The sequence below is a fragment of the Eretmochelys imbricata genome, chromosome 6, assembly GCF_965152235.1.
Source record: "Eretmochelys imbricata isolate rEreImb1 chromosome 6, rEreImb1.hap1, whole genome shotgun sequence".
Lineage (NCBI taxonomy): Eukaryota > Metazoa > Chordata > Testudines > Cheloniidae > Eretmochelys > Eretmochelys imbricata.
The window spans coordinates 118,068,520-118,091,537 of record NC_135577.1 but is presented as its reverse complement, the minus strand read 5'-3'; the positions used below and the strand labels follow the sequence as shown (position 1 = coordinate 118,091,537).

At 43.7% G+C, this 23,018-nt stretch overlaps 1 protein-coding gene across 1 annotated transcript in view; it reads left to right on the top strand.

Annotated features, from left to right (window-relative positions):
- Positions 1–23,018, top strand: part of SYNE2 (spectrin repeat containing nuclear envelope protein 2) — a 245,662-nt gene that overhangs the window by 38,326 nt on the left and 184,318 nt on the right. The window contains exons 19-31 of the mRNA XM_077820573.1: positions 1,112–1,270; positions 1,537–1,710; positions 4,388–4,522; positions 4,679–4,834; positions 5,890–6,107; positions 6,388–6,463; positions 7,603–7,721; positions 8,355–8,478; positions 10,730–10,887; positions 12,050–12,197; positions 16,375–16,982; positions 21,489–21,668; positions 22,492–22,642. Of these exons, the coding sequence (XP_077676699.1) occupies positions 1,112–1,270; positions 1,537–1,710; positions 4,388–4,522; positions 4,679–4,834; positions 5,890–6,107; positions 6,388–6,463; positions 7,603–7,721; positions 8,355–8,478; positions 10,730–10,887; positions 12,050–12,197; positions 16,375–16,982; positions 21,489–21,668; positions 22,492–22,642 (2,406 nt within the window). The remainder of the gene's footprint in view (positions 1–1,111; positions 1,271–1,536; positions 1,711–4,387; positions 4,523–4,678; positions 4,835–5,889; positions 6,108–6,387; positions 6,464–7,602; positions 7,722–8,354; positions 8,479–10,729; positions 10,888–12,049; positions 12,198–16,374; positions 16,983–21,488; positions 21,669–22,491; positions 22,643–23,018) is intronic.

Here is a 23,018-nt window from a genome sequence, read left to right as displayed (position 1 = left end):
CCTGTTTATTTTAATGGGACTACTCACATGAAACAGTTACTGCTGTGTGTACACATTTTCATGATCAGACAATGCACATGCAGATGTGCGCTTTGTATGTTCAGTTACTAGGTTGTATGTATACAAGCATATTTTAAAAAATACTTTAAAATAGAAGGTTAGGCAAAGAAATGTAACATATAAAGTAGTGATAGAAGTACAATCACAAAAGTTAAGTACAAGTCAAATATGCGTATGGATGTCACAGGGTCCACTCACTGCTAGGGGCATCTCCTCCGGGCCACTTTAGGGATTAGCTCCTTCCAGATGCTGTGCCCTCCTCTGGCGCTCTCTCCACTCTGTGGACCCTCTCACTCCAGGAGCTGCAGCTTCCTCTTCATGACTTGGCCCTCCAGGCAGGTCACTATAGTCCTCACCTTCTGGGGTATCAAAGTCTTTCAGCATGAACTATCCCAGGTAGTCCGATCTCCACTTCCCCAGTGGCTGGTAGGGGAACCCAGGCCTGCCCTCTACCCCAGGTTCCAGCTCAGGGACCCTCTCTTCAGCAACCAAGGTCTGCCTTGCTGCTTTTCCCCTGAGCCTTTGCTGTCTTTCTGGCTCGCCCCACACTCTGGGGTTGCCAGCTGCACAGCTCCCTTCTCCCAGGGAATGATTGCAGACTAATTCCCTGAACCTCCAGCTGCTCTCAGCTCCTGGGCTTCATACAGTCACCTCCTGTTCCCATCCAGCTGAGCCTCCTTTAATTAATCCCTGCTCCCTGGCTCTTCCTTCAGGTGCAGCGTGGACAGTTAATTGGCCTACCTAGCCACCTTAACCCCTTCAGGTTTTGTGTGAAGTGGACACCCCATCACAATGGAATTAATTAGATGGCTTGACAACTTGTTTTCTCTGATTCTTTTTTTGGTTGGCGCCAGACTCTTCTCTTCCCCCCTCCCCAGACGTTGATACTTTGGACTGCAAGATAATGACGTGTAATTGCAAAGCGTGGTCCATATGTAACCAAATATTGCCTACTTTTCAGTCAATCCTTGCCTTTCAATTCAGTTCCAAAAGCTAAAGGATATACATAATATTTAATATTGAAGACTTCTGTTGTGTTTCATCTGAACAGATCCTAATTGCCAGAAGAACCTTGTGCCAAGAACAAGTTGCTGCAGCAGAAGAAATCTTGCAAGTTTTGACACGTAATATTTCAAGCCAGGTGTCCCTCCCGGATTTTGAGACAGCTGGGCTACAGACACGAATTAAAGAAGTCAGAGAGAGACTCCAGGTCTTTGTTCCCTATCACTATCACATTCAGTACACAGATATCCTTATCTGTAGTATTTAATGGTTAGAAAAGCGTCTTTTAGGGTCCATGTAAAATATAAATATTTTTAAAATATTTGAGCAACTCTTCTCTTGTCAGGCGCAGAAGGAGAAGAGATTTCAAAATTAATATCCAAAGCTGAGAAACTTGAGTCACGTTATAAAGGAATATTTTAGTTGTTTTAACAATACTCATGCACACCCTAAAAATTGTCACTTTCTTCTTAGGCTACCATGAATAACCTAGACCTTGTCTCACCCAAATCTGAAGAGACTCTGTCAAAAAAGGAGGTCATGATCAATTTTGAAAAATCCCAGAAGGAGCTTGAAACATCTATTTTAAAAGCTATGCAACTCATTGGCCGAAAAGTGAGCCCAGATGCGCACATTTCAAAAAATGAGGTGGGTTCAAATATTTACTTCCTACCTGTGTCATATGAAGATTTTGACTATCAGAGCACATTATTTCATAGTGAGATTCTGTGACTAAAAAAATCTTACACAAGTGGTCCCCAAATTTTTAAGGGTCATCCCCCCCTTACCCCTGTTCATCCCCCCCGGCTCCGAGCTGGGGCTGGGAGTGTGGCTGCGGTTCCTGGGATGGGGAAACGCAGAAATGGGTAAGGGGGCTGAGGCTGGGGCCACAGCTGGGGGCAGGTCTGGGTCTGGGAATAGAGCTGCAACCAGGTGTGGTGCCATGGTTGGAGGCTGGGGGTGGGGCTGGGCATGGGACCAGGAGCTGGGGCCAGGTCTGGAAGTGGGGCCGGAGCAGAGCTGGGAGCGGAGCGGGGCTGGGTGGCACTCCCTTCCCGCCCCCCATGGGGCCTGGCCTGGGCCCCATCACCCCCCCCCCAACACTCCTCCATGCCCCAATAGGTGGGCGCACCCCACACTTTGGAGACTTGTTTTACACTGTTGTGGAAAAGAGCACATGTTTCTTGGCAGTTCTTACAACTTTTGTTTAAAACTTTTTATTTTATCATTATTAACATACTTAAACTTTCTGTAGAAATATTAAGAAATCTTACTCCTAACCTGGATTTTTATATTATCGTTACCTGTGTGTATTTTGTTTAAATCCCCAAAATGGTAACCACACATTATAAAATCTTGATCCTAAAATAAGGCTATCTGTCATTTTTTCTATTGAAAGGATATCCTGAACTTTGTTTCTCCAGGTCACTAGTGCTAGGAGGTCTCTCCATTTCCAACAATGCCTTATTAAACATCTGGCTATTAGTTGTAAGTGCCTTATCAAAACTTTGAAAGCTGACTGACTAAGTGGCCATCAGACACACAAGTAACTTTTTGCACCTAGCTTTGACATGATTTGAAGGGAAGTAAAACCTAGTTTAGATTATGTTGTTTATAATCATGACAGTAATATGGGGGTGTTATGATGGAGAGTTATATAAAAAGAAATTGAAAGTTCTCAAAGCTACTGTAATTCAACCTCCTTGTTTATATAAGTTATTCTGTATACTATCTGTCTTCTTATATGGCTCCATCACTCCCATACCCAGGCAACTATAAGGCACTCAAGAATGTACAGCTGTGAACCGCAGTTGTGTTTCTTGGCCAGTTAAAAGTCTTTGGTCTCATCCTGTATCGTGTGCCCCAGCTCTGGGACAAACTTTTCAAACGTGGATATAGATGCTGAGTGCCTCAGTTTTTTGGGGGCCTAACTTGAGACTCCTTAAAGGCACCTGATTCTCAGGAAGTGCTGAGAAACCACCCTTGGAAAATCCAGACGCCTTTAAAGTGTCTTAAGTTGGGCACCCAAAAGCATTAGTCACTTTTGAAAATCTTGGCCTTGGGCTAAATTGCACCATTTAGGAGGGCCTTGGGCTGGAAAGCAGTGCAGAACCAGCACTGGGAATACTCATAGGGATTCTACCTCAAGGAGACTGTCACGGGGTCACTCACCACCCTGTGCCTCCTGCTGGGCATTTTGGGAATTAGTTCAGTCCCAGTGGGTATGCCCTTGGGTGGTGGTCTCCCATCCTCACCTCTGCCTGCAGACCCATTACAGCACCTTTCTCTCGGTGTCTGCTTCGTGGCACAGCCCTCCAGCTGTCTCACCATCCGGTTCCCCCCCTTCCGGGGGACTCCTCCACCAAGAGTCCAGCCACTCCTTGCATCGGCTTGGCAGTCCACAGCCAGGCCGCTCCTTCAGCGGCTAGTGGGGGGTGGGGCCACCCAAGCCCAGCCACTACTCTGGGCCCCTGCTCAGGGCTCCTGTAAACAGCAGCTTCCTGCTGCCTCTTCTTTCCAGCTCACTGTCTCTATTCCCTGGGTCACTTCCATGCAGCCTTAGTTCCTTCTGCTCCTGCCTCTGGCTCCAGCTCCTTTGCTCTCTTCCCAGGGCCTCAAGCCTGCAAGTCCTGGCAGCCCATCAGGAGCTCTCCCAGGCTCCCGCAGTCCCTGCTAGCACCTGCCTTTCCCCAGGTGCTGGTCCCTCTGTAGGCCTCTAGGAAGCCAGTCTTCTCCCTAGGGCTCCCTGCAGCAAAATAACTCTCTCTGTTTTGCAGCTTCCTTTTATATGGGCCGACTGGGCCCCGATTGGCTAGTCCAGCCCCCGCCCTAATTGCCTGCAGCCCCCACCCTAATTGACTGTTTCCCCTGCAGCCCCTCCCTAGGATGGTTTTAGCCAGGGCGGGCCAGGCGCCCCATCACAGAGACACAGTCCCCTTCCATGCTTCCTGTCATATATAGGAGGTGTGCCCCATTGTTTGGGCATAGGGAGGGAGGATAGCCGCTGATCTACTTTGTCCGCTCCCCGTTGGTACAAAATGTTCCCGCGATAGGTGTTGTGGGAGCTGTACCTGCAGTTTCCCAAGCGTAGGGGCTGCAGTTGTCCTTGGCCCTTTTTCAGGCACAGAAAGTGCAGGAGTGCAATTGTGCTCTGGCCTGCCTGTGCATCCACCGCAAGGGCCTGGGACAATCTGGCCTTTTGCCATTGCAGCCCAGTAATAAGTACCTTGTCATTCATTATTGTATAGTTTTGATATGATAATGATACTGTTTTATGATATACATAAGTGAAGATCAGTTCTGGTTTTGTTTTGCTTTTTTGCAGGAAGCTTTTAGCATTTTGGACACAGGAATTCTTGAAAAGTTTTTGAAAACAGCTGAACAATTGAAAAATATTTCACCAGCTCATGAAAAGTTGGCAGTGGAGGAAAGATGCAAAGATGTTCGTGAAAGATGGGAGGTGAGAAAATATACATAAGAAAAAGCAACTCATTCTCTTATCAGACCTGGTCTCTTGAAAAACAAATTTTTGTTACAGAATAGAGGTTTTTATTTGCTTTGTAGCCCGTTGTCACCCCATGACCATCACACTGAGAGTGCTTTCTGTACGTTGCAGGTAGTTCATCGTGAAATCATATCATGTATTCAGTTCATAATGGAAATTGAAATAGGGAAATTTAATGCAACTTTTTCAAAACTCAGTAAGCAAATAAATAAAGAGAAGAAACTCCTTAGCATCGGTAAAACCAAGGGACTTATAAAAGAACACGAGGTACTGTATAAAAATGCTGTCCTCAACTTCTCTGCTTGGTGACTGTATTGTATATCCTTCTGCATTTTATCATTTAATTTTCTTTCTAACTTCAGACTGTTCCACTATTGCAGGAAGCAGGCTTTCAAAGAGTCACCTCCTTGCCAGTAGGGTGCTAAATTTTTTCAGTTTATACCTTACTTTATAATCATCTCTTACAGGTGGTATCAGGGTTCCCTCCCCAATCTGAACTCTGGGGTACAGATGTGGGGACCTGCATGAAAGACTCTTTAAGCTTATTTCTACCAGCTTAGGTTAAAAACTTCCCCAAGGCACAAATCTTTCTTTGTCCTTGGATGGGTACTGCTGCCACCACCAAGTGAATTAGACAAAGATTCAGGAAAAGGACCACTTCGAGTTCCTGTTTCCCTAAAATATCCCCCCACCACTTCTTTCCCCATTGGTCCTTCTGGTCAGGTGCCAAGTAGGTTAAGTGAATCTATTAACCCCTTACAGGTAAAAGGATTCTGTACCTCTTGCCAAGAGGGATTTTATATTACTGCATACATAAAGGTTGTTACCCTTCCCTTTATATTTATGACAGGCGGTTTTATTTTTAATCCTTAATTACTCAAAATGTAATAATTAAAAAAACCAAACTTGACGTGCACTGTAGCTCCCATTCAATGTAGTAGTTGCATGGCTAAGGTCCTATGCATAGAGCTGACTCTGCCCACAATGGTTGTACGGAAGCCCCAGTTTAACTCCTTGTTTGTGTTTCACACAACCTAGTCTCATGACTTTAAGTGGTGTTTTACTAGTTGATAGGCCTGTGCTAGTCCTCCGCCCAGGGGTAAATTTCACACATTGTGTAAGAAACTTTGGTTTACATTTTACATTTTTACTCATGTCTTTCTCAGTCATCTCTTCTTTAATTTTCTTTTCACCTTTGTTTTCAAAGTGGTTTGAGAGCCTCAGTTGAAAGTGCATTTACATGACAAAAGAACGCTAAATATAACAATGTATGAAAATAACCACATTGTTATAATTTATCATGTGTTTGTTTCTTCATTTAGGCTTTTTTTTCTCCTGAAGGCAACCTCGGGGAACTAAACAACTGCCTACAAGTTCTTAAAGCAATGTGTGAAAGACTGGCTGCAGAAGAAACTCACCTGGAAACAAAGACACTAATTGCAGAGTGTGAACAAAAGCAAGAAGAACTTCAAAAATGTGCAGCAGATGCTTATGTAACTCTGCTGTCCCATGTTGGAAGTGGTCAGGCATCTAAACAAGGGTGAGTATTTTGTGGCACAATGTATCATAGCTTCATAAAACTAAGACATCTAGATCATCCTCCTGCTGTTGGAGAATTGTAACCAGGAGTATATTTTCTCGTGTAATTGTTCTTTTAAAATATTTTAACGAACTAGTCTATGTCCTGTTAGATTAATCTTTGGAGGAGTTGCAGTGTTTTTTTTTGTCTTGTGATATATACTTCATGATTGCAATGTTTTTTCTTTGTATTCACTAGTTGTTGCTGTTGTTGTTAAGCTGAAATTTCTTTTAAATCTTAGGGGCTCTATACTTGCTCCTGAGAATGGAGAAAAGGAAGCATCTTCCCAATCAGTTGATATACTTTCAACTCAGGAGGTATGGAATTCAGATCATAGACTCATCGGGTTAGAAGGTACCGCAAGGGTCATCTGGTCTGCCCCCCTGCCAAGACACAGGATTTGTTGTGTTTAACCCATCCAAGACAGATGGCTAAAGACATGCCATTATCAAACACTGGTTTATCTAGAGTGGATCATGGGCAAATGGAGAGCAGTTATTATGTCTGTCTGTATCACAGTGGAACTCAAGCACTCCAGTCAAAGCTCAGACCCCATTTTGCTCACAATGTACGAATTCTTATTGAAAAGACAGTCTGTGCCCCAGAGAACTTACAGTCTGTTTCCTCTCTCTGAGTGCAAAGGGCAAGCTCAAGGGCCACTTAAGTCCTCAAAATAGGACTCAAGTCCTTGTATTGCCCTTCTTGATAGGGCTGAATTTCAGCCTCTAGCACTGGAGGAAACACACCTAGAATATTACAGTCAGTAGCCAAAAGATGTGAACAAGTAGGAGGGGATATAGAGATGGAAAATGCTGGAGGGGTTCACTTCTAAGGAAATATTAAAATAAAAGAATATGTATAGCTTTGTTAAATAATTGCTAAGGTAGAGGGTTACAACTATTTACTGGTAGTGGAATGCCGTAGAGGAGGAGGTCTTGTTTAGAGTGTGGTCCAAGAGGATGATAATTCATGTGACCCAAGATGTACATAGGCGGCACAGTATTCATCAGCAAGACATCCAGAAACATGCTGGTGACCTGCACAAAGAGTTCAGCTTGAGTCTCCATTGTGTTAGCACCAATGGCTGAGGATATAGAGGAAACATCTGTTAAGGTAGCTGAGGTTGCTGTATGCACCACTGTGATGAGGAAGCTCTCTCACGCTGTGCTACAAATACTGTCCATTGTATAGTGATGGAATCTACTGCTTTGGTGATGGCTCAAATGTCATGTGCATAGTCCATGGAAAGAGGTGTATTTCATAATTTTACTTAAGATTCACTTAAACTAGATTATTATGTTCATAAATTGAGTTTCTTCTCTCAGAAACTGGGTGTGTTTCGCATGAAGAAGTGATTGTTTCTTTTTGCAGTGTATGTATGTCTTCTGATCTTTGTAGAATGCATAAATATAAGGTAATGTAGTTATCAACGTAATTGATTTTTACATTTGATTAGGCATCAGGACCAGTTTCAGATGTAATTTTGGAATCAGACATGAAACAACAGAACGGTGAAAGCTGTACAAAGAAGTTTGAGAAAGACACTGATTTGCCCTTAGAGGCTTTATTAGAGAGGTAATTTTTAAATGGCAAAATATGCACATTTAGAGATAATACTATACTAAAAAGTTACAAGTAAATTGGAAATTTCATATATCTGGACTATTTTTGCTATTCTGAATTCTGTTCTCTACTTATTCTTCTGAATTTTGTTTTATCTATTTATCTTACTAAACAGTCACTCACAGTAGTATCTAAATGTAAATTAGATCTCTGTAACAAGGAAACTAGTGGATTTAGTGATTTTTCTGCTTTTCTGTCTTCCTTGGTTAGAGGAAGCTTTGCTTTTGGGTGTGTGTATGTGCCTGAATATGATGAAGCCAAACATTCTGGGCCAAATTTCCAGAAATTCGTTATTTTTTACACAAAAAACCCCATATTTGAGCCTGAAATTAGACATTTGCACACCTAAGGTACCTAAGTGAGCAATTACTCCATTTTAAACACAAATGCTTATTCATGTAAAATTTGGAATTTAGGTAAAAAAACCAATTACACGAGCAAATTGCTGAACTTACTTTAATTGCCATTGAAGTAATGGCAATTAAAGTAATTATTCAGCAAGTCACAACCCCAATTATTTTTTCTTTCCTGTCTTCCGTTAAAGTAAAGTTGATACTGTCTAAGAACTATTGCATCTTTTCCTAGCTTTGATACACAGAGGAGTAATGTTGAACTTCATTTACAAAGAATCAGAGATGAAGTAGAGTCTCCTTTTACTGATAAAATAAAAGACACCTTATGCCTTCAAAATAAGCTGCTAGATCTACAGGTAAATATCGATCATTTTGAAGAATATGTTGCTTGTCTACAATTTGTATGATATGTTAGCAAGAGGGGTTAAATTACTCTCTTTTGAGGCCCTTTCTTTCAAGTACTGAGCATACTGTTGAGGGGTAATGCCCATCCCAACTGCCATTGGCTTCAGTGAGAGTTGAGGACATTCAGCAGTCATAGGAAGGCTCAGCTCTTTGCAAGATTGAGGCCTTACATGGCAGTGGAGTTGTGCCGGTGTAGCTGAGAGGAGAGTTTGGACCATTGTGTGCAAAATTACTCCAGCACTATTGTAGTTTGAGAGGATCTGAAATGTTTGTAAACAATTATTATTTTGTTATGCTCTATATTTACTACACACAAAAAACTATGTTAAAAGAACAGTGAAGTTGCAAAGTCAACTGCTCCTCCATATTATACTCCTGGGGGAATTCTGCGCCAAAACATTAAAAATTCTGTGCACAATATTTTAAAATTATGCAAAATTATGCATATTTTATTTTTCAAAATAACATAATATAATCACACCAGCTTCAGTTATTTTTGGTCATTTATTTCAAAATACCTGTCAGCAAGTATGTCTGTAACAATACAGACAACAAAAAAGATTCAGGAAAAGTTTTTTGACAAATAGATTCCTTACTAGGCATATTAATACAGAATTCTGAGTAATAATTCGTTTAAACTACAATACAGAACCGTATTTCCCTGACTTGGGGGAGTAAGGGGTAATGGAGGAGCTGAGGGAGAGGGAAGTAAATTTCTGGGAAGGAGCCTGGTTGTGAACTTGGAGGGTTGTTGGGTATGGGTGGGAAAAGTATGGAACAGGTTTTTGCAGGGGGCAGGGAGGGATTGTTAGGGAGCTTCCCCCATGCAGACCCTGGCTGACCCCTAGCCTCTCCCATTCAGTCAGGCACATCTGTCCCTGTCCCCATGTGTCCTGCACCCCCCTGTCCACATGTGTCCCTCCACCCCCACTCAGACATCCACTCCCCTCCATCGTGTGGCCCTGTACCCCGTCCCCCAGTCCCCATGTGTCTCTGTGCCCCCACTCAGCCAGCTCCTCTCCCTATGTGTCCCTGTGCCCCCGCCACCTTTCTCCATGTATATCTGTGCTCTCACTCAGCCACCCCCTGTCCCTATGTAGCTCTGCACTCCCTCCCGCATCACCATGTGGCCTTGCACCTCCCTCCCTCCTTTGGCCCTGTGCCTCCACTCCCATTCAGCCCCTGCCCCAGTCTGTTCTCATCTACTAGTTCTTATGAGCCCCTGTCTGACCCCCCCCCACAACACCCCATAGCCTGTCTCCCCATAGGCCCTGTCTCCTGACCTGGCCTGACAGGCGCTGCAAAGAAGGCAGGTTCTTTCTTTTCCCTGGCTGGCTGGGAGCTGTTGCTCTGTGCTAGCACCACATCGCCCTCTCGTGGGCAAAAGGCAGAACTGCAGCAGCATTTGAACAGAAGCTTTTTTCTGCGCAAAAAATTAAAAGTATGCATGGCTCATTAATTATGTGCGCACTCAGTAGCGCAGAATTCCTCCAGAAGTAATATTACTCTTCCTCTGTGATGCCTGGGCCCTAAAATCGTGCCACTAAGAGCACAGGAGAGTTTCCTTGCTCTCAGTTCCACTTGGCGCCACACTTGCCCCTGGCAACCAGGAGGAACAATTGCAGGAAAAATCCTGTTCAGCCCCTGCACCCTGGGCTGGAGCATTTTCAGTCACTCTCTGAGCATGGCACATGCACAGTCCAGTCACATGTAGGAGCTGTGAGGTGTGAAGCATACTCACTGCAGACACAATCTTCAGAGAATTTAGGTGCTGAACTCTAACAAGTTTCTACTGAGTATGTGCAAACCAAGCTAGTTCAAAGGATTATAAATTGGCCAAATTTGGGTGAATTTTCAAAGGGAAGGTAAAAGGCACATCTGACCTTCCTGTAAAATTTCAAATCCTTGCTACAAAGCATGGAGGCACTGGAGCTTCTGAGTGAAATGGGTGTAAGAATTTTTGTAAACATGGGTAAAACTATGTAATTTTTTCTCTAATCTTGTTCTGAAAAATGGCTGAAACTTAAAAAAAACCAAACAAACAACAAAAAAGCCTGAGGCACCTGACATGGAAAATTCACGATATGTGGTGCTTCCAGCTCTGTCTATAATAATGCATCTAAAGGTAATTTTCAAAATTGACCAGTTTTTTTCCACAATATGATGCCTTTGAATGAATTAAATGTATGTATCTTCTTTTAGGTCATAGAGAGTGAAGCTAATTCTTGTTGGACACAGTTTGAAATTATTGCATCTAAGTTAGAAAATCTTATGGATGACACAGAGAAGCCTGTTATCTCTGAAACACAAAACAGACTTAACAGAGAGTGGAGTGAACTTCAGATTATTCTAAATGCCAGGTATAAAATATCATTGTACTTTGTGTTACTTGAGAAATAGTATATCATCATACAATTAAAGAATGTATTGTATAGTATATATTTTGCATTGTAAGGCATAGTTAGGATTATATGTTCGAACCCTGGCATTTTCCAATTTAAACATACAAACTTAACATGATCTTAATATATTGTTATGGAGTATTATATGCTATATATTAGCGGTTCTCAAACTGTTGGTCGGGACCCCAAAGAGGGTCACAGCCTCATTTTAATGGGGTCGCTAGGGCCAGCATTAGACTTGCTGGGACCCAGGGCTGAAGCTGAAGCCTGAGCTCCACCTCCACCTTGGGCAATGCGGCTTGAACTGCAGCCCCCTCTCCCTCCACCTGGAGTGACAGGGCTTGATCTGTGGCCCCCTTTCCCCTCACCCAGGGCAGGAGGCCTTGGGCTCTGACTTCCCCTCCCAGGGGTCATGTAGTAACTTTATTGTCAGAAGCGGGGTCGTGGTGCAATGAAGTTTGAGAAACCCTGCTATATATGCTACATATAATATACCATAGACAATTAGAGATACTTACACTAAGAACCATAATAAGCAAATCTCTGTCTTATAAGAACATAAGAACTGACATACTTGTCAGACCAAAGCTCCATCTAGCCCAGTATCCTCTCTTTCGACAGTGGCCAATGCCAGGTGCCCCAGAGGGAATGAACAGAGCAGGTAATCACCAAGTGATCCATCCCATCACCCATTCCCAGGTTTTGGCAAACAGAGGCTGTCCATCCTGGCTAATAGCCAGTGATGGACATATCCTCCATGAACTTACCTAGTTGTGTTTTGAACCCTGTTATAGATTTGACCTTCACTACATCCTCTGGCAAGGAGTTCCACAGGTTGACTATGTGTTGTGTGAAAAAATACTTCTACTTTATAAGATCACTTTATAGTATCCCCAAGATTTTCTAGAACGTTTTTTTTCAACCTTTGAATTAAAATCTTTGGAATTGGGGCTGTTCCTATTTAAATCTATGGTAAAACTTCTGTTGACATGAGTGAATTGCTCCCAAAGTCTATTAGCTAATTTTTGGTTTACAGTAAAATTGTGCTTTTGCCCTGAAATATGTGCAGGATCTTTTCTTGCCAGCTTCTCCTGTTCATGTTTATTTACCTTTCTTTTAGAATGAAGCCTTTAAAGATTACTTTGGAAGTTGTTTCACCGATAGAAAATGAATTCATTCTTCTATGTGACTCAGACAAGCAACGCCACAAAAAGGACATTCAGCAATTTACTCTGACAAATATTGATCTCATTTATGGAGAACTGAAGGTAAGGAAAAACAAAGAGCCCACATCTTTGAAAGAGTTTTCAAATGTGAGTACAAGGTGAAACTTCGCAAAAAATAGGCATTTGTACATGCAAGAGCTGGATAACTGCATGGGACTTCTCACTCAGGGATTTGGGAATCGTTTCCAGTAGTCTGAGTGTTTTTTGACCCTTCTGACCTTTAACAGCATGCTGCCCTCTTCTCTCTTAATAACATTACAATGCACCAGTCGTACCCAAGTGTACACCAATGGTACCCATACAAAATGGAGTCACAAATAGTCTTTGCTCATAACTCTCTTTTTCTCCTCCAAAATGGCATTGGTCCCAATCTAGCTGTTTAGTGTCATGTTTTCTGAGTTGAGGAAGCTCCTGCTGCTGCAAGCATGATCAGTAGCCTTTTCTGTGGGTCTTACCATCTGAAACCAGCTCCCCAAAGATTCTTAGAGTCAACCTACTAGGTGGTGTAATTCAGATTGCAGAATATTTCAGTAGACTATTATTACAACCCTGAGAACTTCCCCCTGCTGAACACGCACCAGGCTGCAGTATCATGGTTCCCACATGGCCTCTGCTTCCTAAGGCTAAGCAGAGTTTAGATACTGTCTCTCTGGCACTGGACTTCTGGGCACACACTCTGGGTGCAGACCCTATGTCTGACCCCCTTCTTGGCAGTGGAGACCATACAGTCCAATTGCCTAGGGTCTGAAACTTACTCCAGCTGTCTCAAGCTCTCGCGGTAGCTGCTGCATGCCCCCAGAGGTCCACCAAAGCTGTGGACCCTCTGTTTTACTGTTTTTTTCTTGAGGGAGTGCATGATACTGTAACCAAGTAACAGACTCTGCAGTGGGATTTCTCAGCACACCCACATTTTACTTTTAGAGAAACTATAAGACTCCCCGTATAGGATTGCCAACTTCGTAATGTATAAAAACCGGACACTCCAGCAGGAGTGCCAGAACTGTCCCTGCCTCGCCCCTTTCCTCTGAAGACCTGCTCCTGCCCCACCTTGTCTCCCCAGACCCCACCCCTGCCCTGCCTCTTCCCCTGAGGTCCCATCCCCGTTCACTCCTCTTTCCCCTTCCCCCTGTCGATCGCTGCTCTTTCCCTCTCCCCCCTCTCCCTGTGTGGGTTGGGAGGGACTCACCCGCAGAGCTTGCAGTGCAACTGGGAGCCAATCACAAGTAAAGCTTTTTTTTTTTGAGCTGATTGGCCGGGCCCAGGGCCTGGCCACACTGTCTGACTGGAAATTAAAAAAAAAAGAAGCAGCAGCCCCTCCCGGAGAAGCCCAAAACCAAACAACAAGCTACTTAAAAGACCCAGAAAAACGCAAAACCAAGCAGCAAGTGACTTGAAGAAATCATAAGCCAACTCTGCTTAAAACAAGCGGAAATTGTCTTGATTTAAGCGGACTGGGACACAGGGTTTTGATCAGTCCTGTCAGGATCCCAAGATCCTCCTGTTCTCCTCCTCCTGACCAGTTTGCCTTCTTGTTCTGGTCCATGAGAGAAAGCTACCAAGAGAAAACATTTGTCCTGTTATATCTTTCCAGTCCCCTCTATCATGTGACCCTGATCATCCTCAAAGCCCCCCTCTAAAGTCCCGTATCAGGTGATCAGTTGCTTGATTTACTGCCCACCTGAAGTCCAAACTGGAAAAACTGGTTATGTGCAGCTTGGCCACCCTATTTAACATACCTGTTGCATTACCAGGGCAAAGTCATTCAGTGTTAATGACTTTTTTGATTGTCCTGTAGCAGCTTCCGGACAGGATATGTCTCTGTCATACATAATGGGGTCTCTGTCAGCAAATGGCTGATTCAATACACACTGAGGCATAGTGAGTTTATAAATCAATTAGAAGTCATGGGTTTTACATAGACAGATTTTCCCGAACTGTCACAAATATAGAGTGTTTGTGACACTTCTCAGGAGTACTGGGTTGTGAGGCACCTCACCACCATCCACCATGAGTGTGAGGAACTCTTGTCTATGCCTGCTGTGGATCAGCTTCTTGAAACTACCAGCCTCTGGCAACACAAGCACTGCCTGCCAGGCATCTGCTGGCCATACTCTCTCTCTCCAGGTTAGCAATAGGCACACACCATCCACTGAGTCCTCCCAGTGTCCCCGTGGAATGCCCAACCCCTCTTCCAAACACAGAGATTCACTACTCCCAAAGAAACAGTACACACCAGCTTGCACAATTCAACTCGGGATCACCACTCCTCTTAACACACGGCACACACACACATATGTATTAGGGAGAGAAAAAAACGAGGATAAGTTTATTACCAAAGAACAAAGATTCAAATGATAGAAAATGAGAATATTAGAACTGGATGCATGAGAAGCAAAATCATAACACGCTTTCTAGAGCAGTGGTTCTCACACTTTTTTTTTTTCGCAGACCAGTTGAAAATTGCTGAGGGTCTCGGAGGACCACTTAATGATCTTTCCAAATATTGTTTGCACCGTTAGCTAACTATTGTAAAGCGTTTTGGATAAAAGCGCTATATAAAAAAAACTTAATAACAACGATTGTTTTGGTCTGCAAATAAAAGCACGCAACTCATATTTTAATATCAGTAGTCTTACCTTTCTAATGCGATGGGTGTGCCCTCTCTCCCCTGCCATGGCAGCCCCCGAGCTGGGGCTGGGAAGGAGCAGGTTCTCTCCCTCTCTCCCCCGCTGGGCAGCCCCCGAGCTGGGGCTGGGAAGGAGGGGGGTCTCTCCCTCTCTTCCCCACCATGGCAGCCCCCATCTGGGGCTGGGAAGAAGTGGGGGGTCTCTCCCCCACCACAGAGCTGAGGCTGGAAAGGAGGGCTGTCTCTCCCCGGCAGCCGCAGCCCTGGAGTTGGGGAAAGTGACCTCTTTCTCTGGCTGCCGCAGCCCTGGACGTCCCCAATTCCCCCCATCCCCTCTTCTCACTCCACTCTCCCCTCCCATCCACCCCTCTAATCCCCTCAAGGCCACCACCTCACCTTACGTGTGCATCTTCTCCAGGGTCCAGGCACCTAATTAGTGGAGCCACACCTGCACGGCTCCACTAATTAGGTGGGTGGCCCTTTATTCTCTTGTGTGCCGCCGCCCAGGCGCGCACCTTAAAGGGAATTATCTGTGGACCACCTGAATGGAGCTCACGGACCACTGGTGGTCCATAGGCCACAGTTTGAGAACCTCTGTTCTAGAGCCTACACTTTACTAACAAGGCATTCCCCAATCTCCTGCAAGATAGCTTACCCCAAGTCCTCTTCCCAGCATTTTACACTAGGTTGACTGAAATCCCTTCTTGTAAGATCAAGCCCACTGGTGGCTTGTCCTTACAAACTGACGGTTCCAAGGGGAACCAACTGAGGGAACCAAGGGGGAGTTCATCTGCACCCCGGATATAGTTTCAAATGTTCATAATCTTACTACTAAACAGGATTATCCCTGCTGCTTTTGTTTTTTGCTGCAACCTCTGCTGCCTATTGATTAGTATTTTGCTCAGACTGTGAATGGGCATTCATTGGAAACCATACAATACTTAATTTGCACATGACCAGTGAGTGCGAGATAAGCATCTCTTCCCCCCACCTTCCAGGAGTATGTAGATTACCGGTTGGTGACCTGGCTTAATTCACAGACCTAGAGAACATAATTTTTAGTATATGTGCACAACTGCTCACATATTTTCCATACAAACACCTTGGGATGATTATGATGACCAGTGTAAAAAGAAAAGGAGTACATGTGGCACCTTAGAGACTAACCAATTTATTTGAGCATGAGCTTTCGTGAGCTACAGCTCACTTCATTGGATGCATACTGTGGATACAGGCTTTCATTAGACACCTTACATGACATTCTATGGTGGAGAAGTATGTAGATATCAGACCCAGGGGATTCCTGTAACCCTGTGCCATCTGCCAGTTGGCATCAAGAGATCCTTGGGTCACAGTGTTATTTCTGAAGAAGCAAGAGGTCTTATGTATATGTTTGTTATCTGTTAAGATTTAGGGTATATTTAATGAAAAGACCAAACAGCAAAACCCTAAAGAAATTCTTCTTCATGCTGTTAATGTTGTCAGATTTATTTTGGGTCAGTCTCATTTTTTACAGCCATATGTTTTGCTTAGAATATGAGATACAATTTCTCTTTCACTTTGCTAACCCTGCTGTGGTTCTCTCAATTTCAGAAGGTCCAGAGCTGTATAGTAAATCAGATTGAATTATGCAGACAACTGGAAAACCTAGACAGCTCAACAGGAGATGAATTTAACCTAATAGATTTGCAAGCAGCATGCGAGATTATGCTTAAATATAAAAGGCAGTTTGAAGAAATGAATCATAAAATGCAGGTCAGCGAAACGGTCCTCAAGGAACTGGAAGCTTTTTTGGCCTCATTGAGAAGAGTTAAGCTTTCTATTGAGCATGCAACAGACTCTTCAGTTTCTGACAAACCTGAGGTGCAAGGAAACACATCAAAAGAAGCTGTGCAGGAAGAAGTTTCTCTCATGAAAGAAAAGGCTAAATGTTTGGATGAGCGCTTGCAGATGGTTGATATCTACTTGGAAGATGCTGAATGTGGGGGAAAGACTTGCTGTGAAAAACTAATTGCGGCTTTATCTGAAAAGGCAAACAAGGCTTTTGTCCATCTAAGTAAGCAGGAGCTCATCCAAGAAAATGAGTTACAGGAGATTTTTTCCACAAGAAATAATGAACTCTTAAAAAATATTCAAGATCTACATGATAAGATTAATAAAATAGGCTTGAAGGACCCAACAATTCCTGCTGTTCAACAAAGGTGAGTGTGTTTATTGTAGCTTTTTTAGATCCTCACTTAATAATTTCAGTAATTTCTGTTGGTCTCGTCTCTGTCTCCAATCCAGCAAAGCACATAAACGTGTGTAACTTTAAGCATCAGCATAGTCCCATTGAAGTCAACTGATTGTCATGTTGGATCAGAGACTGCATTGATTGAAAAGCCTTCTCCGTGATATTGTTTTTTTAACCCCATGCTACTACCCTTTGTATGCTTGAGGGAGTTGGGAGGGTTGAGTCATTAGTTACAGTGACCACCTGTGGTGGCAGTGAGGTTGCCATTTACAAATGCTGCCAAGTAGCGTTATACAAAATATTGCTCAATGGTGATACATACATTGTAGAAACTTTGTGTGTCAAAAGTCAGTGCATATCACACACGGCAAACTGAGAATTTTTTCTAAAATGATCTGCATATCCTCCTGTTAATTTACGGCATTTATATATTTGAGGTGTGTCTCTGCTCCCCTTCAGGAAAATTCATTTACCATGTATCAGACAGGGATTTGATACATTTTGATCAATACTAATTTATATCCATTGCTTTATTCATGAAATCCATACATTGTCACACTTTTCATTGAATAGAGCACATGAACTGAGATTTTAAATTGGCCAGAGTGACACTTAGTAGTTGAAGGCACTGTAATTAGCTACATTAATATAGAACCTATTGGCCTGTGAAATTTTGGATTAGATCCTCAGATGGTGTAAATTGTTACAGCTCCACTGAAGAACTGTGCCAGATTACACCAGCTAGGGATCTGGCCCTTCTACAATTAAAGTTAAGACCAGCTTTCTGTTTAAATGTAACAGCCGTGTTAGTCTGTATTCGCAAAAAGAAAAGGAGTACTTGTGGCACCTTAGAGACTAACCAATTTATTTGAGCATAAGCTTTCGTGAGCTACAGCTCACTTGCATGAAGTGAGCTGTAGCTCACGAAAGCTTATGCTCAAATAAATTGGTTAGTCTCTAAGGTGCCACAAGTACTCCTTTTCTTTTTTCTGTTTAAAGCTTGACTTTTCTAAGTGTTCTGAAATCTACAGGCTTACTTGGATTGCCTTGAAATTTGGAGTGCCTCAGGGGTCACCGGTGCTACGCATAAGCAGACGGGTCTATGTCTACACTACAGCCTATGTTGGGAAAACTTAAGTCTCTCAGGGGTGTGAATATTCCACCGCACTGAGTGACATATGTTACACCGACATAAGTTATGCCACTTGCAGAGGTGGGTTTTTTTATGCCGTTGGGAGGGCTCTCTTCCATCGGCATAGTGTCTTCACCAGACATGCTGCAGTGGTGCAGTTGTATCAGTACAACTGTGCCACTGCAGCTCTGAACATGTAGACCTAAGCAATTGCTTAGGACCCCGAATGGGTCAAAGGGCCCCCCTATTAATTATTAGTATGTGTTGGGGGGAGGGCAAAATATTCCTGCTTAGGGTCTCCATTGGATTAGCACCAGTACTTCACGGGGTTCTGCTAGTGACCCAAATTTGGGGCCATTTCACCAAGGGGGTCCTGAGATACAGCTCCCAGAAAAAACATCTTTTTTTAAAGTTGAGAGGTTCTTGCAAAGCTATTTTGGGTCACAGATAGAGATCAAACAAGGGCTCCGATCATCGCTCAAGGATTTCCAGTGTTCAAGGGTCACCCCAACAGAGGGCATGCCACCCACCTGCCCTTTGGGGGAAATCAAATTAAAAGGTTATTTCAAAAAAGATTTTGCTTCTCCAGTTTGGCTTGTCACAAGCATCCTGCATCAATTTTTATGTCAAATTGATGATATTGAGCATGCGGGGACAGAGGAATTACCAGGATTGTTAGCCTGCAAAGTTTCACACTAGCTGCAGACCTCAAGGGCATGAGCAGTAGTCCTGACTCACCTAGCTAGCATCAGTTGGAGTCCCACCTTGGTTGGGAGGCTATTGCTGAAATCTGTCACTGTTGGAGGGTGGGGGAATGTAATCAAAGTAACTTTTTTTTTAAAATTTAGATATGCAAATGATTGCTGACGGAGAGGGGCATTTTAGGGGTGGAAGAGTGGGGAAAATAGGGGCAATAGCGGGTTGGAGCTGCATCAAGTGGATAGGGATAAATGAGGATGGGTGGTATGGAAGGTGAGAGGGATTGTGGGGCTCAGGTGAAGGGAAGGGGAGCAATACTGGGAAGAGGACATGGGTTGAGTGGCAGAGGACCTGGGGGACAACAGTGCAGGCATGCCGGTCAGCCCGAGATTCTCCCCTGCTGTGTGTACATCAGAATCTGTGTGTGTGTGTGTGTGTGTGTGGAGTCTGAGCCCCTCTCCTTACTCCCCCAGGTGAGCTGGAATCTGGGGGTCCCTGTCTGAGCCCCACTCTCTGTCCCCCTGTGAGTGGGCCAGTATCTGGGACCCCTGCCTATCTGTGATGCTCTGGCCACCATCCCTGCTTTCCTCATATTAAAGCTTGCTTTTCCAGGGGTGTCTGAGCTCCTCTCCTGCCCCACCTGTGGGAGCTGGGGTTTTCTGCCCCCAGGGATGTCTGAACCCTCTCCCCCCTATGTGTGTGCCAGGATCTGGGGGCCCAGTGGCCCTCGGGGGGATCTAAGCCCCTCTCCCTGCTCCCCACATGTGAGCTGGGGTCTGGGATTCTCTGCCTTACAGTGATGTCTGAGCCCCACTCTCTTCCCCCATGTGTGTGCCAGAATCTGAGGCCCCCTGCCCATCTATGGAGGTCTGACCCTCACCCCCTCACTCCACCCATGTGATCCAGGTGCTGGGATGGGGATTTGCTTTTCTGGGGGTTCTGAGCCCCTCTCCCTACCCATCCTATGTGATCCGTGAGTCTCGGACCTCACTGGTGGTGTCTGAACCCCACTTCATGCCCCCCATGTGTGTGCCAGGATCTGGGGGCTCCTGCCCATTTATTGGAGTCTGACGTCCCCTTCTTTGCCTCCCCTCATGTGAGCCATGTTCTGGAGGGGTCTTGCCTTTCTGGGGTGGGGGTGAGCTCCACTCCCTAACCCCTTCATGTATTCTGGGGGTGTGGAGAAGGAGAGAGACACACCAGTCTTCTCTCACATGCTTAAAGTTACTGTAACAACCATGTAATAAAACTGTTCAAGTTTTGGGACATAGCCCATGGGTGAGATTTCTCTCACCAGCCCTGTTAGTAACTACATATGGCTAACATCTCAAAGCATGACCATTATTTCCATTCCACTATAACAAAATGTACAGGAGTGGGAGGAGCACTGAAGAATCACATAGCAATTGTGTGTCCTCATGGAGAGACAGGACTATTCCTAGCTTTGCCACTGGCCCGTTGAGTGACTTGGGTAGGTCACTTCACTCTCTGTGTCTTGGTTTCCTGTCTGTAAAATGAGGGTAATGATGAAAAGTTTGTTGAGATCTCCTGAGGGAAAGCACTATATAAAAGCTAGGTCTTTTGGTTATTTCCTACCCACAGTAGCAAACATCAGTTGCACACGTAGGTGAGACTTACAACTATCTAAATGATCACTAGCTCCTACCAACAAACATTTATCTTTCTCTTTAAAAAAGTAGGAAATTAAATGGCAAAAAACTGTTTTAATGCAGAGTTAAGGTTGCCTGGTGATAGCTCATGCCCTTCAGAACTCAAACGTCTGAAAACCAGAAACTGCAGAGTTAAGGTAAACAACCACACAACCTTAACTCTACCCTCTCTGAGCCATGCCCCACAACACACCACACTCACATTCTGCCTTTTCACTGTAATGGATAGAGAGTACTTGTACTTGCCCTAGGTTCAAACACTGAGCCTACACTCACCCTCAACAGACTTGCAAACTTTAACAATCACTTCATACCCTTTTGCAAACCCTCCACACTTGCACACAGAATATACCTAAACCTATACTTTTCCTTATGCATGGTTAAATCCACAGGCTGCTTTGATATTCCACCTCACTACTGACATTACCCACAGCAAGAAGCCCCAGTGCCTTGCTACTGAGACAACCTACATGATTCTGTATTGAAATGATGTAGACTGGCACATCAAGGTACACATGCACCTTTTTCCTTTGATAACAAATATGGGGGGACTCAGGCTCAGTTCTCATATCAAATCACAGCTTCTCCAACATACTTCAACTTATTCTTCCACCCTCCAATACAGCTACAGCTAACACAGGGAATGCAGCTGGAGTGCATGCAGATAATTCCCAGTGGCTATTGCCAGCTCCAGTGGGGCAGAGTTAAGGTTGCATAGGCATTTATCTTAACTCTGTATTTCCTCCTTTTCAGAAGTTTGAGTTAATGCAGAACTTGACATTCTGAAAGGGCAGGAGCTATCACCGGGCAACCTTAACTCTGCATTAATAAGGTTCTTTCCCATTTAATGTTAGGTTAGTCAATGTATGCTGTTCATAATAAACTTTCAAAGAAACCTCACACTTACATTTTGGAAAAAACATCTATGATCTGTTTTAATATAGGGCTATATTTTATTTCTTTTCTAATAAAGGATAAAATCATTAACTGAATTGGAACAGGAATTGGGTTGCTATGCTATTGAAATGAAATCCATACGAGAAATTGCTAACAAGTTTCTACAGACTGAAGAGACAAAAGGAGAAGAAGCAGATGAACAGTGCACAGTTACAGAAAGGTTGTGGGAGGATACAAAACTGTCACTTGCTGAATGGTAAGGGGAAAGAATAAAAATTTTAAGCAGGTCATATGAGTAGTAACATCTCTCAAAATCAAATGGAAAAAGGCCTTAAACAGAGGTACTTGAAAGTAAATAATATACTTAGAAAAAAAAGAAAACATTGCTGTCATAGGACTAGAACTGGGCAAATATTCACATTTAAAAAACATGATATTATTGCAATCCTGTAACCATATCGTATATCAAACTAAGTGTGGAACATGGTGAGTACTTGGATGAGGGAACTCTTAAGAAACACCTAGCTCCTGATGGAAGTGATGGTGAGTCAAGAGATGACACTTCCCTCTAAGTCTATACTGAACTAATGCTCCAGTATGAGGAAAGGGGCATTGTGCCACAGAAGGTCTGAACATTTAGATGAGATACCCAACTGAGATCCTAAACAGTAAGGATGGTATTTTCAAAGCTGCCTACAGGATTTAGATGCCACATCCAAATCACGTAGGCAGCTTTGAAAATACCACCCTAAAGGTCCCGTGTCCATTACTGTAAATTAATCCCAATGACCTGCTCAAATTTCAGTTTGCGTAAATACATTTTGTGTACTGAGTTCCTCCTGCAATTTCAGTTGGAGGTGATATTTTTAATTTCTTGCCCTAAACTGTGGTGAAATTTTGCTGTATGCGGTTGAATAGCTGTTGGGTTTCATCCCACTGGTGGGTGAAATGATCTTCAGAGTGAAAGGTGCAATATAAAGGTAAGTTATTAATATTATGTCACTTTTACCTGTGGAAGAGAGGAGAGGTTGAAGCTGTTCCTTTATACATGTATAGTAAATAATTCTGCTTTTTAATAGCCAGGAGCAGTGTGCGAGGGTGTTGGAGCTCCTGAAGCAGTATCAAAGCTGCAAAAATAGTCTGACAAGCATGATCCAGAAACAAGAGAGTGTCCTCTCACAGCAGACTTCTTACATGGGGAAAGACAATCTGCAGAGGATGATAGCAAAGGTGAGTTCTGTAGAGACCGTAGCTGGAAAGTTAAATCCATACCCGATCCTCCCAAAATTTGAGGGAGTTCAGATCTGGGCGGCTGTTCATCCCATTATAGATGTAGGCTCGAGCTGCAAAGTTGAGACTTGGCTCTGGTTTCGGCTCCAAGCTATTACAGAGTATATGGGTGTTCAGAACCAGGTTTTTGCGTTAGGCCCATCTCTAATGTTATACAGTAAACTAAACTCACTTTAAAAGTGTGAGGCTTTTTTAAAAATAAAAATATGTAATAAAGAGATAGGGTGAAATACTGACCATATTGAAGACAATAACAAAACTCCCAGTGACGTCAATGGTATTTCAGCCATGGTGTTTTAAAATATCCTCCCTACTT